This window comes from Amblyomma americanum, chromosome 11, assembly GCF_052857255.1.
Source record: "Amblyomma americanum isolate KBUSLIRL-KWMA chromosome 11, ASM5285725v1, whole genome shotgun sequence".
Taxonomy (NCBI): Eukaryota; Metazoa; Arthropoda; class Arachnida; order Ixodida; family Ixodidae; genus Amblyomma; species Amblyomma americanum.
Window position 1 is genome coordinate 13,382,139 of NC_135507.1, and position 16,948 is coordinate 13,399,086.

At 48.5% G+C, this 16,948-nt stretch overlaps 1 protein-coding gene across 3 annotated transcripts in view; it reads left to right on the forward strand.

The window, feature by feature from the left end:
- Window positions 1-16,948, forward strand: part of LOC144111461 (dihydropyrimidinase-related protein 2-like) — a 77,306-nt gene that overhangs the window by 1,494 nt on the left and 58,864 nt on the right. The window contains exons 2-3 of one of the 3 annotated variants that reach the window (XM_077644775.1): window positions 240-327; window positions 1,058-1,128. In XM_077644775.1, coding sequence (XP_077500901.1) covers window positions 240-327; window positions 1,058-1,128 — 159 coding nt within the window. Of the gene's footprint in view, window positions 1-214; window positions 328-1,057; window positions 1,129-10,655; window positions 11,441-16,948 lie in introns of those variants that run through there. The other 2 variants (XM_077644776.1, XM_077644779.1) reach the window with 2 other exon arrangements.

Sequence of the window (16,948 nt, forward strand, 5' to 3'; positions counted from 1 at the left end):
GTATAGCTGCCCGGGGGTTCTCCTCTTCGAATGAAGTGTGCACGTTGTTACCCGATTCGGACGGTCGTGCCTGCGTGCGTACTGCCAACAAGTTGAAAGTGACAGAACTCGCGAGGAGATACCTCATCGACAGTTCTGACGGGTTTGACTAGCTGTCGTCAGAGCTGGCCACAAAGTTTCCTTTTGATTGTTCTTGCCCCGTCATGTCTCTCAGTTGGTGCTCCCCGATCTTTACGAAGGTCCCGGACAAGGACGACCCGAGGAAGTTTCCCCGACCAATGTTCCGCGACACCAGTACGCCACGGAGGAGGTCCCTGGACTCTTCAGGTGCTTTTTCTTCGCCTAGAAAAAGAAGTGATTTCATTATAACAGCTATTCTCTCTCCCTCCTGAAAAGAGAAGGGGTTGTGTCAACCCATGCGATACAATTGATCTTTTCTGCCGAGGCTATTTGGGGATGAAGAAAAAGTAGGTCATACGAGCGAGCCAGTGGCTTGCGCTGGCTTGGCCCTATTGTTTTAACCACTGGTTCGAGGCGCAGTACTGTGCATAATATGCAGCATTGCAGATCCTTAGCGCCATTTTACTAACGAGCAAGGGTCATACTTGTGGTTCAGTTTGTATTTCGACACACCGTAATTAGTTTTGCTTCACAGTCCAAAACAACACGTAACTTGCTGCTTCACCATGGAGCCAAGGCTATCTCACCCAATGGCTGAAAGAACTGTGGATTTAAGAGAGAGAAATATCTTTTATTCGCACCCGTCAAAGTGATCGACATAGAAAAAAAAACAACAGTAACTAAATCAATTAACGCGGTAAAAGGCCACTGTTTTGCCTTTTCTTGTTTACGTCTTCTTGTTACCTCGGGCAGAAACGTGCGCGCGTGCGAAGGCACAGGTCACGTGACACATGTCTCGCACTTTCTCATTGGAAACGAGACAGTCACGAGGTATGTTGCCGCGATGCTTGATTTGCCGAAGTTGAGAACGCACAACCCTTTCCTAAGTTTTGTTGTCTTTTTAGCTTTTGTTTATATTTTTTTCCTTCACGGGTAGGCCACGAAGAGGTCTGGAGCCGGACCGAGTCCAACGTGGTATCTGCTCGACCGTTTCCAGGGCAGTCCGGGGTAAGTTGAGTACTGTGCATACCACTAACACATGCAACCCGTACGCACGCTTGCTGCGTACAAAAACGTATTCAAGTACGGCACGTACAATACGCTGCCTTCGCGAGGCGCGTGACGTCACGAAGTCCAGCCGTTTCGAAAGAAACAAGGGCGCGCAACGGAGAAGCGGAGAAAGCTTTCGTCTTCATCGCCGAAAGTTCACGATCTCGGTCACGGTTTCCATACGGACTCACGCAGAGCGAGTACTCGAAACGAAGGCGGATTTCCCGGTCCCCGTTTTGTTTTCTTTCGTTACCATTTCGAGGTTCTCCATGCTCTCTCGATATTGTGTACTCGTGTTCGTGTACTGTAGAGGCCGCGTGCATAACGGTTTCGCTAGGATTCACTATACCGGGCTGCGGCGTCGCTGTATAGGCGACACTTGTTGGTTGCTGCCCGGGCGAGTTTCTTGTACGTGTACAGGGTCCTCGCATGACCGCATTTCAGTTTGGACCCTGTTTTACGAAATGTCCTGTTGTGAATTCTCTGATATAATGAAGAGTGTTCTGATTCCATAGCATGAGTGAGTTTAATCTTTTCTCGGTGTAAAACTACTTAAGAAAACACAGCCGACATCTTATTTTACGAAATTATTTTATTACACACTCACGCACGCACGCACACTCTTCCCTCGCAGATTTTAGTGGCTTGCAGTTGTAACGGAATTCCTCTTTTAATGAAATAATGTTTCAAGGAACGTTGTGTAAACGCGTTTCAATAGTAATTCCGCTGTGAATCTCGTGTACCCGTTACAATTATTCTTTAACTGTACAACTATAGATTAGAGTGTTGCGCGCAAAGCACAGTGAGTTACCCAAAATTTTGAGTACTGAAGCGATGAGGCACATTAGATACCACGGAGCCGCCGCGGTGGCTGAGATTAGATACCAACATTAGATACCACGGGAAAGTATCTGACGACAGCTATTAAGCTGTATACCGTCTGTATAGCATCAAGATCAGAACTGGCATTATTGGAGGTCAGCAATGCCGCTTCTTGCATAATGGACTCGCCGAGGTACATCAGAAGTACCCCCGCCGTATCTTACGGAAATTCTCACAGCCCGTGTAGCGCTAGGCGTTGTTCGCGCATACACGCTTGGTGTCGCAAGACAGAAACATGCAAACGCTTTCTCGCATCCATTATCCAAGAGACCCAATCGTGTTCGAGCGGCGCGGTTTCTAATAAGCGGTTCTTTTGCGCCATACGCGCCCTGTTCCACAACGAAGAGCGGGTGCACGTCGCCGTTTTATGTCACGTCACCTGGCGCGGAGCGCTATGCGCGTCACGAAGTCGACGAGACGCGTGCGTTCATAACAGATTCGCCTCCGTCGTATACTCGGACCGGGAACACGCGCCACGAAGTAAATGAGCCCGTGCTGCACGCTCGTATTAAATTGCCTTAACTTATTTTTTACTTTCTTTTTCTTGACTGCTTTCTTCTTGGAGTTCGGTGTGGAGTGTAAGAGGGGAGTAGTAAGGAACGAGTTTCTGAGTGTGGAAAAAAACTTGCGGGCTTGCCTTACGGGTGAATAACGCCGGATACAGAATGGCACCAGAAAAATGCAGCTACTCTATATTTTTGTTACCTCTTTTATTTTTTATGTAATTTGCTGCGCATTTGTTCACCAGGAGTCATGCATATAATCATCATCCTCACCACCGCCGCCACCATCGTCACCTTAACTACGTGTACTGCATGACAAAAGGCACCTGTCATAACAGTCGATTATTAACGCTGTTCTGCGCAGGCAGCAGCCTCCTTATCCACAAACTCCTAATCGCATCCGCCCATCTACCCGCTGCGGTGGCTCAGTGGTTATGGCGCTCGGCTACTGAGCCGGAGTACCCGGGTTCGAACGCGACCACGGCAGCCGCGTTTCGATGGAGGCGAAACGCGATAGGCGCCCGTGTGCTGTGCGATGTCAGTGAGCGTTAAAGATCCCCAGGTGGTTGATCCCGCACTGCTGCTCGTTTACTACGCTTCTGGCAGCACTGGCGCCCTATAACCCTCATCTGGACGCCAGCACATGCCGGCCTCCCTGGCAACGGGCAGGCTCATTCCTTAGCGTGAGGTCTCGCATTCCGGGCGGGAGTCGAGCCCCTTGTACGGGCCGAGGAGCGCCTGCTCTCCTTCCGTGATATTCTCTCGTACTACCGGGAACAACGAAGGGAGTACGCACCCCCAGCCCCATCCCTCACCATAGCGCAGGCCGCACACTGGCGACGACTACAAACTCGTTCTGCTCCATACTTCATCTACTACATGCCCGATACCCAGACCAATTCCCCTCCTCATGCAAACTTTGCGGAAAACCAGGAGACTTTCTACACACCCTGCTCACGTGCCTCACCTTCCCTCATCCCCCATCACCGACCGTGGCAGAGTCTTACTGGGAGACTCTTATGACCGCGACTTCTCCTCAAGACCAGCGTCGGCTCATCTCCAGCGCTCTGAGGAGGATTGCTTTCCAAGGACTATCCTTCGCGTTGTAGGGGTGCCTCCTCACAGCGAGGGAGCATCCAAGTGTCACGTAGGGGGCTTCGCCCCCACCATTTACATCATCGTTGGCAATAAAAGTTTCCACCACCACCAGGTGGCCGAAATTATTCCGAAGCCCTCCATTACGGCATGTCTTTCTCTCTTTCTTCTTTCACTCTCACCTTCCTCGCTTCCCTTGCGGCACGGTTGCGGTGTCCACCGAGATATGTGAGATAATTACTGCGCCATGTCCTTTCCTCCAAAAAACCATTTTCATCCGCCAATCGGACTCACTGTCGTGAATAACCTGCTGCGGTTGCCTTCTCTTGGAATCCATTCCGTTACACACTAAAAAACCATTCGGTTATCTTCCCTTAGCACCACATGCCCTGCCCATGGCCATTTCGACTCGGATGTCGTTAACCCGCGTTTGTTCCCTGACTTACAAACGCTGTATTTATGCCAATGCCTAATGTACGTATTCAAATTCGCGCCGTTGAGAATAGAATGTATGAATAGCATCGATCAGTTAAAAGTTTACAGATGCCGGAGCGCCACGCGAATTGTGGAATCTACGGGTGTACCTTCTTGAGGAATACTTTATTTTTTATTTAGGGCTATAGCTGTACATGTTTAGAAGTAAAATTATTTTAGCACAGAAGCCAGGGACTAGAGTACATGCAGATATAGGACTGGAGCTATGCTTCCGTATCTGGGTGTGTTCTTTTGTCCCTGTGTCTTGCGCCAAAACTTTTCTAATTACTGTTCTGCTTGAGCCGCATACAATTGCGAACTGGACTAATTAATTTCAGGCTATACGAGTAAGCATGGGGTGGGCGACGGCTCTGATTTTTCGTGGATGTGGCATAGCACTAAGTTCTGACGCATGCGCATTTCTGTCCTAGAGGGTTTCGCCAAAATGACCTTTATTTCTTGTTTCAAATATTGATTCATTGTCTTTACTTGCCAAATACACGTCCAGCCCACGGGGTTCGATAAAAGTGGAGGAGGTCTGGATTATCCTCGACAGCCTGTGTTTTTTTTCTAACGCGCTACAAAATTGAGGTATTCTCGTGCTCTTGCATTTAGCCGCCTTCTCCTTGGCACCAAAGCACCAACCCAATATTTATTTCCTTCATTTGCTTTTTCTTTCCGCATGAATACAGTCGTCTGCTCTTTGATCTTTACAGGGTGTTTCACCGCAGTACACCGCAGGCATGGCGCAAACAACGGCATACTGCTTGTCGCCGTGTGTCTCAACTCCTATTAACTCTGAAATTCCGCCTAGGAGTTGATGAGCTAAGAATAATCATGCAAATTTCATATTTTAAGTGCGTTTCGTTAAGATGCCGAGGTGGTTCAGCACAGCGAATTCAAGTTTTGGTGGTAATGTTTGCACTGTAGCTCTCTATATCACTCGCAACGCCTTCGGGTGAACCAGCTGAGGTTTCTGGCAATGCTACTTTATAGGACTACATAAGAATACCTTATAAAAGGATACGGTTTATGATTTATAGTAAATCAATGCACTTTCACACAGAGCACTGAACTGACACTGGTATTCAGCGTACAATGCCATTTGCATCGACAGCTGTACTGCATCAATATCCAGCACCACTGGGCTTACACTGCTTCAAGAAGTGAGGTCTGCCGCACAATGTGCGTACAAACTCACATTGAGAGCAAACGTATACCTCCTGCGTGATACTTTTTTTTTTGCGGCATTTAAAGAAAAGACCGCGAAGTATGTATAAAAAAAAACACCTTACAGCGAGCGCTTTTGCGCGACAGTGCTGCTGCGCGTTCAACCGTGTTCTGAACGAAACGAAGCGTACAAGCTGGCCTTGCAGAAGTGAGCGGCTGACGCTGCTGTCAGCATCGACCTGAAAATGCGTCAGCACCTTCGTCCGGGACGTGGAAAGTGCTGGCCGCTGCCTCCGGTAACTGATAGGCAGGCCACCGACAGCCAACTGACACGAAGCTTCATCGTGTGCTCGTCTCACGTACAAAAAACAACAAAAAAACAGGGAGGAAAAGCTGTGAAGTCGCATAGTTCAAGGTAGCCTCCGTTTTTTTTTATTGTTATTTTTTTGTGCAGCCCGTCGAAACGATCGGCGGCCAGTCACGATCAGCGCGCACGCTCGGTTCGTTAAATATATTGATGGTTAGCTGGTTAACTATATTGAATAGTTCACTTTTAACTATTATATTTCAATTCAATTTATTCCCACGTGCACATGGTGAAGGTGAAGGGAAAAGAGCCAGAGATTGTAGCTTGACATACCCCTCGGCCCCTACATTGCAGGGCAGCAGGCAACATGCAAATTACGTGCACAAGTAACGTCGCAAAATGCAAACAATGCTTGTCAAGAACGGTTGGCGCATCATTAGAAAAAAACTGATGATGATGGATTTTTATGGCGCACGGGCGTCTTGGCCAAGGAGCGCCATGGCACAAGGTATTTTTCGATTACTCAAGGTGGGATCAAAGACCCACTTTCCAAGCATTTCACCCTAAAGAAGCCGAGCACCAGGCCTGGGGAAAGCTGGTACCCATTGTATCACCGGTGGGTAGCCGGCCGCACTGGGGATCGAACCCCGCACCTCCCGCATGCGAGGCGGATGCTCAAACGACTAGACCACCGCTGCGGTGGGACACCTATCTGCTTCCATGGTTGACGTAACTGCCTGCGCTTTGCCCTCGAATCTATGGCCCATGCATTAGGGCAACGAAATATTGATTAAACGCCTCTGATAGTTCCTGCCCATTTACACTTCGTGCTTGAATAAGTACCTCTTGAGGAGAGCTAGTCTGCGGTGTGCGTAAAACAACGTTGTTAATCTGGTTCCATAACTTTCGGGAATCACCGTGGCATGATTCGAATTTGCCGTAGTAATACGAATCCTTAGCACGCCCTAACTTTTTGCTTAGCTTATTTCTGAGGACTTCGTGCCTTGCTAATAGTTCGGGATCGCGTGTATTAATGAAGTCTTGGTACACTTTTTCTTTAGTTTGTACCTCCTTGAGCAATTGTGACGTCATCCACTCCTTGCGCCCTTTCCGAGGTGCTACGTGCGCCTTGTACGGAAAATCTTCGGTATAAAGCGCTTTAAACTTATCAAGAAAGCTATCACAAGCGGCTTCCACGTCTGTCGTAGAGAGCACGTCAGACCAGGTTATATCTGAAACAGCCTGTCCGAAAGAAGCAAGGTTTTTCTCAGTTATCGCTTGATGAAAGCAAGCACGTGCTGGTTTTTTTCTTCATGCCTGATTTACCCCTATATATAGCATTGGGAAATGGTCACTGAGGTCGTAATGAAAGACAGCGGACACAATGCTATTTTCATCAAAATTAGTAATAAAAAGGTAAATGAGTGATTGTGTATGCATTGTAGCTCTTGTAGGCGTACCGATTGTGTTAATGCAGCCATTCGCGAACAGCAGCAAAATAAAATCTTTTGCTGTGCTGCTATCGGAAAGCAGATTTACATTAAAATCGCCTCCTAGAATGTGAAACTGAAGTTGTTAGAGTTCACAAAATTCAAAAATATGTCCACGAAAGAAAAGAATTCTGCAGTGCGGCCATGACGATGGCGGTAACAAACTACAATAATAGTACAGTCAAAATTTAAGCAAACCACGTAGTCAGAACTGACACAACAAAATCTTGGTACTAGGTCACAATTAATGCACTTTTTTACTAGAGCACAAACCCCACCACCACGATTTAAGGAGCTGTTCATGAAGAACAAGTTGTATCCGGGCATATTACTTCTTCATCACAGGAGTACCAGGTTTCCATAACCATAAACACTTCAAACTTAACTAGTTTATTAAACAGGTACTCAAGATCAGCAGCTTTGTTCACGGCAGACAGCGCATTCGCATGGAGACAACGAAAATACGTGTTTGTTAATATTTCATTACATTTACTTCATTCATGGTGACTTGATTGTATAGACCGTCATATTCGTTGATAAGGCTGCGCACGTCTAGATTGATCAACGTTTCCGGCGCCTTGACCGAGTGGCCCATGGTTCCATACTGTGCTCTACTTCGCTTTCTTCGTTTTTTGGTTCTAGTTCAACGATGTCGTTGCTATCATTGTCCCGGGCGAAAAGACAACCATTAATTAGAACTTTATTATACGTCAACCTCACTTTTTCTTTCCTGTCACGATTTTCTTTGGTTCGATTCCATAGCTTTTTTCCTTACCAAAACTTCGCTGATCAAATAGGTAGATCCTTTAAGTTTAGAACACTGCTTTAAAATGTTCACTTTGTCACGGTAGTCTAGTAACTTATAGATCACAGGTCTATCTTAGCCTCCATTGTCTGCCTTTCTTCTACCGAGCCGATGTATTCTTTCAATACCTGATACCGTTACGTTTAGCTTATCTTCAAGAATATCTTCTGTTACTGTTGTCCGAAGTTGTTCGTTGGACTCTCCTTCTTGCTCCTCTATGCCAGAAACAATCAGGTTTGATCGCCGGCTTCTATTTAATAATAATAATAATTGGTTTTTTTGGGGAAAGGAAATGGCGCAGTATCTGTCTCATATATCGTTGGACACCTGAACCGCGCCGTAAGGGATCGGTAAAGGAGGGAGTGAAAGAAGAAAGGAAGAGAGAGGTGCCGTAGTGGAGGGCTCCGGAATAATTTCGACCACCTGGGGATCTTTAACGTGCACTGACATCGCACAGCACACGGGCGCCTAAGCGTTTTTCCTCCATAAAAACGCAATTTTTTTTTGTCATTACTGACAGCTGTTGCTCCAATTCAATTACTTCCTTTTAACATTCCATGACTTTTCCTGAAGGCTTCCTATCCCTTCCAGCTTCTTTTCAATAACGTGGAGCTTCTGGTTCGTTACATTTTTCCCTTTCTTCATTTCCTGTATGTCTACCGCAATCAACTTCAATCGCTCCGAAATCGAATCATCTGGTCCGGGGTTCGCCTTGATGTCGCCCCCCAGGAGCAACAAGAATCGCAGTGAAACACTTCAACTACACATCAAATCAAGCACGGGCCGTGGGCCCGGCAGCAAAAGAAGGCAAACATTGTTGCTACGCAGGCACCTTTAGGCTCCATAATTGTTGTGAGGCGTGTAACCCACCGTAAGTAATATCCATATCAGTTTTTAGGACTTCGAAAACGAGCTTGCCCTCGGCGCTCTAGGTCAACAAATTTCAGCTACATTGCGCCAAAATACATGCGCTTTCGAGAAGCTTGCAGGCAAAGCAACCTCTCCAGCGCACGTAATTTGTCGAATTAGCCAAAATTTCTTGGTCCACAGCGCCGAGGGTAACCGGGTTTAATTGTAGTGGGGTTCTTTTTCCTCACGGCGTGCGTATACGCTCCGACCCGTTGGCACTTGCCTGTGGAAATAGTGAGGAGACGTCTGCCCTCGCTGATGTCGCCCAATGGGTAGAGGCTACCTGCCTCGGGAATGTTGCTACTGAATCGTTAAACCGATGTCCGTGGTCGAGAGCCGAACAGAATGGGGAAATAATCTGTTCTTCATGCACGTATACGCTTGACGAGAGATAACTCGGATCCTCTCTCACACATATCGTCTCTCTGCCTTACATCAGCTTTAAAGCTTCAACTATTTCCCCAGCTGTAGTCCACGCTCGGCTGTTGCGTGCACCTGTACAAGCAAGCTCGGTGCAGGTGCTAGCGAGAGCTTTGTGCCTCCTGTGCGCACCATTGCAAAGTGGAGGTTGTTTTCAGCATAGTTGTTCGTACACAATGCAAAGGTCTCGGCCAGCCCCGTTGACACGCCTCGATATCCTCGCTGCCGCAGAGGTGTCAAGTGGCGCGTTCCAGCGTGGGCCGCGCATACCAGGGCCGGCGCTCCCATCTCAGGAAGTTGCCTGCAGCGCAGACAAAGGCGGCAGAGTTGTTGCAGGGCTGCATGTACAGTACGTGAGCCCTGAGAGACGCCGTTGTGGAGGGAATTTCAGCCACCTGGGGTTCTTTAAAGTACACCACTGAGCCAGAACAGGCATTTCTTTTTTTTTTTTTTTTGGGGGGGGGGGGGTTATTTCCATCGGAATGCAAACTGCAGGGGCCTGTGACTGCCGTTATGGCCCCTACCACAGTAAGGAAGTTGATGTGGTTAATAATAATAATAATTGGTTTTTGGGGAAAGGAAATGACGCAGTATCTGTCTCGTATATCGTTGGACACCTGAACCGCGCCGTAAGGGAAGGGTAAAGGAGGGAGTGAAAGAAGAAAGGAAGAGAGAGGTGCCGTAGTGGAGGGCTCCGGAATAATTTCGACCACCTGGGGATCTTTAACGTGCACTGACATCGCACAGCACACGGGCGCCTTAGCGTTTTTCCTCCATAAAAACGCAGCCGCCGCGGTCGGGTTCGAACCCGGGAACTCCGGATCAGTGGTCGAGCGCCCTAACCACTGAGCCACCGCGGCGGGGCAGTTGATGTGGTTGGAACTGGGAAAGGAGTTGAAGTGGTTGTAGGGAAAGAAGGAACTAAACATAAAAAAAGTTTAAGACAACGCCGAGAGCGTCTAATAGAGCACGCGGACCAGCGTGTCGTTTCGTAGATCTCGACAGTTTCGAATGGTTTCCTTTCTTGAATTCTTCCTTACCTATAGGCAGGAGGAGAGTATCCGAATAAGACGAAAATACAGAGTCGAGAGAAATAGGCAGCAACGATGTTGGGTGACCGTGTGCGTATTCCAACGGCCGTACGCGAACGCCCCCTTCCTGAGTGGGCCGGCCCGCAAAGCAGCGGCCCTGAGCGCACTGCACGGAACAAGCCAAACAAGGTACCTTCAGCAAAGACAAGCGCAGCGCACGTACGTACAAGGCCGACGATTGAAGAGCGAACGAGAGAGAGAGAGAGAGAGAACATTTTAGGAGGCGGAGAGAGAGAGAGAAAGCGGAGAAAGCCACACGAGTGTGAGATGGGAGGAAGTTGAGAAGGTTGAAAGAGGAGGAAACGGAGAAAAGAGAAGACCGAGAAACAAGAGACTGGCAGAAGTAGAAACCGGAGGAGCTCTGCTGGCACAACACGGAGGGTGTGGAGGAGGTGCGAACTACAGGAGGAGGAGGAAGAATCTAAAAGCGAAAGTAAGATCCGGCGAAGCCAAGTGGGTGAAGCCCACACGGAAGGGCGGCTGGCGCTGTATCCTCCAATCCAGCTGTGTGTGTGGGGGTCAGGCGCGTTGTAGTAGCTGTGAGTTAAGCGGTCTGTGTGTGCGTGCGTAACTACGACGGAAGCCAGCGGCCACAGGAGAGAGACAGAAGCGGGAGAGGAGGCTTACTACACAGGCTAGCCAGCACAAACCCGCGACGGAGAAAGAGGGAAGAGACGCGGGACGAGAGAGAGGGCAAAGGCGCGCGCGCGCAAGCAGTCACCGCGAAAAACCACCCACGAGAGCGTCCGCGGCGTATGCGGCAGCGATCCAACATCTCAGTTCGGCCTGCTTCGCTTCTCATTTAGGTGCCCGGCCGAGAGCGGAGGAGCGCTTAACCCGTCAACAAGGCGTGAATATAGACTGCGCCTTCTTGCGGAGTATCGCCGTCGTTCGCGGAACGAGGTCGCATCGAGCTACTACTTTCTCGAACTCTGGGTGCTTGTGAGTGTCTGTGCGTAGCAAATGTGCGGCCGGGGTGTGAGTAGGAAGTGAAGAAGATAGCGTTGGGACGCTGGAAAGCTGCAGCGCAGAGGCGTTGAGCTATCTGCACTTGCAGTGCCGTCATTCTTCGAGCGCAGCACCATCGCTGATCGGCGTCGGCAATGTCTTTCAGCGGCATCAAGGTGAGAGGGTCATCACGCCGTGCGCGTCATGCATAATGGTGGGCGGTGCGTTAAATGGCGGAGTTAATTGAATGCCGTGCGGCCTGAATACGAGGGGGGAGGGGTGTGCGTCGGCCTGTTGACGCCAGGATTTGTGTTTTGCCGTGTCTTTTGGTTATACGACGTTTATTATTTGGGAGGCGCCATTTTTCCGCTCAGTAAAGCAAGCTGTTCTATGTCTGTTTGTTAGTAACGTTCCCATTATACCGTGACTTCAATCTCTGATCACGATTCAGCTAAAGCCAGATGCCGCTGTGCGTTTCAGGAAGAGAGCCACTTGGAAAGGGCGAAGTCATTACGGCCTGCGAGAGCGTTGCTTATTCCACTAGCTTTTCTTTTTCCATTTATTGTCGGCAGTAGGTTTTGTGCGTTTTTTCCAGTCTTCTCGTAATGAAACAAACCTTTGCCTGTTGTCCGTATTGTTTTTTCAACCATTACGCAGGCAGTAAAAAAAAGGTTTAAATTACGCAGCTTATAATCATAGGTACGTTGTAATGTTTGCACTACTTTCTCCTCTGCTCTTTTTATAGTGACGGTTGTGTAAAGGGGCGGGATGACTGGGCAGAGAGGGTTGCTAACATAGGCGCAAATAATTTGTTCGTGATATCGTTCCTTAGCGTTTCCTCGAAGAGTTAAACAACGTTAGGCCTGCAGTATAGCATCTGTCTCCTTATTTGATGGTTTTGTAAAAGCGAGCTTTCGTTTAGCGCATTTCTAGCTGCATAATCAATTAATAGGGGACAGCGATAACCGTCGGAAAAGAATTTGAGAAGAACAATGATGCGGCAACGTTTTGCATTAATTTCCGGGTCACCTCGAGGCGTCTACCTGAGAAAGCCTGGACATATAGACGCTTAGCGTGCGTGACTCATAGGCATTTCCTAAACCAAAGAGAATGTTTTGAGGGTGTTTAGCTGCTGCAGCACTGACGAATACTGTCTCACACTACTAAATCTAGTCAGTATTATTGTGCAAAAATAGATACCACGCCTTCAAACACAACATGTGGAATGCACGGTGTAGGTTATGCGGGGAAAGTTTATTGGTATGCACATCCTATGCCAGAATTGTCTCAGAGCGGCTCGGGTTCAGGTACCGAAACTATAGGATATCGCGGAAATTCGCAAGTGAATCTACAACAACGAACGTTGTTCGCTGCGGATGTCTTCGCAATTAGTCATGCATGATTGCCACACGCTTTAGAGTTAAAAAAAAACGAAGCACGGTGGACGTACACGTCGAAACGCAATTAAAGTTAACGCTTTGCTCTCTGATTTCGAGCACCTCTTAATTTCTTCTTCAGGGTAGTTTATTTCTGCATTGTAGCTCGCGGTCTCCCGTACTGTGTTCTCATGTGAGCGCATCGCTCACCTCAGGCTCCATGTGAGTCATTACTCTTGTCCTGGAAATAAGTTACGTTTTTTATCCGTTTCACACTTGCGCGCACCTATTCTACACCGACCGAGGAGGTGCTGCGAGCTTCCATCGGTGACACCCCGCACGTGCTCTTCACACCGAACCCGTCGCTCCAATGGCATTGTCAGGACTACAGCCTTGTCGACGATCTGCGCCTGCCATAGCTGACGCGGCGATGTCAGTGTGTCAAGAGCTCCGTCTACGCACTTACAAGAAGGAGCGGGGGCGCAGGGTCGACGTTCCGGAGGCCGTACCTCTAGTGCTTAGTCTGCTCGCCCCTTATGTCCTGTCTTTCTTTAGCGCCGCCGAGCCTTCTCCGAACAAACGCATAACCATGGGGTCCACAAGTCGTCGATTCTGTTCGCTCCGTGTACTGAACATGCACGCAGAGCTAGCGCCCTCTAGGAGGATTTCCTCCTCCCTCCACCTCCTGCTCTCCGCTCGTGTGCCGTAAGGTTCTCCAGCTAAGTATAGGCACGATCTCCCCCCCTTCTCTTCCTCGCCCTAGCCCACCTCGGGGCTCCGTGTGTTCTCCCACCTTCGTCTGGTGCTGGCGAAGCGAGGGCTCGCTACGCTGACCCCGAAAAACTGTGGCAGCGGTGGCCTAAAGACGAACACAAACTGCACCGGCGCCCCCTCGTTTTTTTGGCAGCGGATCCCACCTCGCGCCGGCTCCGAAGGATTGCGGAAGCTCTGCCGGAACGGTCAGCCTTTCCAAGACACCGCATGCACGGTGCCCCACAAAGCACGCCGGCCGAGAAGCGTGAATATACGCGCAGAAAGATGCTGCTGCCGCGGCGCGAGGAGGCACCGTGCAAAAGCATGTATAACGTGACCACTTCTTCGCTAACGGAGCCGTTTTGCTAAGACTTATCTACATCTCCAGAAAACGCTCCCTGGACGTCGTTGTGCACTGAACTGTTGTTTACGGGGCCGAAGGGCGCCTTCATATTTGAAATAAGCCTGAAGGAGACACCTGCCAACACCTGTTGGTTGTTCAGGAAAGAGTTCATACCGAGAACTGTACACATGAAATGTACCAATGCACCCTTCTTTATCTTTAACTGATGGCCGCATGTTTTCTGTGGGTAGGGCTTTTAAAATTTAAACCCATGTAGCTTTTTACAAGATTATTCCAAGTGACCCCAGCCCTTCCTCATTACTGAGAAGAAGGCTGAGCTCAGCCATAGCTGCCAGATACCTCGCACTTCTTGCTCAAGAATGGACTGTGGTTGATGTTTCTTGGCTCAGTCTTTTATGTGTAACAACTCTTACCAGTACTTAAGGCCGTTCCACCTGCGGCTTATACAGCCTCACGACATACTATATATCATGCACAAACTACTCTTAGGACCTATACCCGGCGTTGATTGTACAAGTTCACCTAAGAAAATCATTTTAGCCCGAGCCGACCGAAAACCTAGTGTTTGGCGCTCTTTGGCCTTACGTACCCTTGCGTCAAAAATAAGAAATACAACAGAATCATTATCATCATCAGGAAAGAATTCAGGAAAAAGCCAGCTCGTGAAAAGATTACAGAACGTGTACATAACTTCCATGGGATAAAAAAGGGGAAGGGGCATAATATAGGCACAATAATTTGATGCAGTTGGGGTGTCTTCTATAGCTGTACGGGAACAAATTCTCTACGACGGCGCAATGTCCAGTGTGGGTTTCGTCGGAACAGATAATTATATTTTGTTACAATGTCACAGGCTCCGTACATTTCCCGATACCGCCATGATCGGTGTATCTAACTCTTTAGAATTTAGGGATTACGAAGATAACCTGAATGTACTTGGGAGGCGTCTTCAGAAAATGGCAGGAGAATTAGCGACTTTTAATCGGGGAAGTGGCCCAAGCATAGCATTTTTTTCCAGAGTCGAGTTCGGGGTTAGCCTAAAAGTATTGGAATTTGTATTTGAGAGAAGAGTAAATTCCCTAGACACCGTCTTCAGAGAGACGCTGTAAGCGTTCATCCATCCATACAAGAGGACCACGTGACCGTCGCACGCACCTGTCTCGTGCCAGAAGACGTGGTCTTTGGTTCTCCACTGTCCTTGAGTAGGGGATTAGGCGGATTAAGCGCGCCGCTGTCAGCTTACAGCTTAACAGGTGTGTCCGCTGACGGCGCGCTCGCATAAGCGAGGCCACACCGCCATTGCGCAGGAATTTGCGCTGTACAGGTTAGCTGACTTGCAAGTTTTGCAACTCGTCTACGACGCCCAATACGGTTGTTGTTGTTGAACGTCTTTATTTGCCCAAAAAGAAAAGAAAATGTGGCTCTTGCTTTCCGCATCAGCCGGACGTTGGGGACGAAGAAGCTTCATGTGCCGTAGTTTACATTGCTGGAAGCTGGTACCCTAGAAAAATATTCTTAGGACGGAAAAACCCAATACGGGATGTTAAAACACACATTGTCTCGTAGGCTAGTTTGGTGCGCTCTAGGGCGTTAAGCTCAAGCAAAAATCGGCTAGCTGGAAGTTTTACAGGTAGCTGTATAGGATAATTGAGAGCAATTACTGATAAGCTTCCACCTGAGTGCACTCATCAGGTTACAAAGGAAAGCTATAGAGCTTTCTCAGAAGCTTTGCAGTTAAGACAATTCGTTCTGTTCCAGGTCGTGGTTAGGGAAGATAGTGAGTCCTTTTGTCAAGGGTGTATAAGGAGTAATTGCTATTTCAGTGTGTGGGGAGTGGGCGCTCTTTCTTTCTTTCTTTCTTTCTTTCTTTCTTTCTTTCTTTCTTTCTTTCTTTCTTTCTTTCTTTCTTTCTTTCTTTCTTTCTTTCTTTCTTTCTTTCTTTCTTTCTTTAGTCGTGCGCAGAGGGGTGCGGGGGGAAAGTGACCACCAACGGTCCCCTAATAGACAGGGAAAGGGCGCGCAAGTTTTTGTACCACACTGTAGCCTGCTACCCAGAAGACATGAACGGGAGCAACCACAAACTTCCCCCTCCCTTGAGGCGAGACGTGTATGCGTAACACCTAAACTTTGGAAAACTCCCTGATGCATTAACGGTTTAAATCGAATTAATATGCACCAACATCTCGATTGGCGCCAAGTTACTCACAGCACGTAGTTTATTTTGTATTATTCCACCGACCTCCACTCACCCCATTTAGCGACACGCACTGCCTTTGACGGTGGGCTGCTCCCACTCGGTTCCGAATGCCATCGCTCGTTCTCAGCTATGCGCTTTGCGTGGAATACAGCTTAACGAAGCACGGTCAGTACTGCGCATACCTAGTGAATCCGGAATTCGCGGGAAATGGTCATGTGCCCGCTGTCTCTGAAGGCTTTCGCACACAGGGGACTTGCCTCGCCGTCCGCAAATTCGTGCAATGTTTGCACACGTGCTGCCTGTGTATTCAGGCGACGAATATAGAATGCTGGCGTCGTTAGGAAGGAGAGGAGGAGGAGACCCTGCCCAGGTTCTTCTTTTGCACACACTGACGCCGTCGCTTTTGTGCCGCACATCTCCGCATTGCGATGCTCAAGACCACTCTGTGGATATTTTTTTTGCTCTTACTTGTGGGTGTGGTCACGTGACATAGACACGCGGGCAGGCAGGAATGGAGATCCGGCAGTAAACTTTTTTTTTTCGTCGAACTTGTGCCCGGAGCGAAACTGATATATATGCATGCTCTGCTGGGCGAATACGCTCTAAGCGGAAACGAGTAAAAAGTGAATAAACTGTCCTGTATCGCACTCCTTTTTTGCCAGATTACAGATTACTCCTTTTTTACTCCCATATCGGCGTATTTATGCTCAGAGTGCATAACGACCCCAAGACTGAATTTTTTCTTTCCACTGTCTTTTTTTTGTGCCACGACGCCGATTCTCAGCGGTGCTCTATTTACTCATGACGTGAACAATTTTAAGGTAACAGATTGGCATTAAATATCCGGAACATTCCTGGGCATCGTAGCTATAATTACACATGCAAAGTTTCGAAGCTCATCGCCGCAAGAAGCGCGTTACCAGCGTGAGTGCAATGTGTTCTCGCTTCTATAGGTTACAGGTTAAGCTTATCCACTGCCATTATACATATCTAT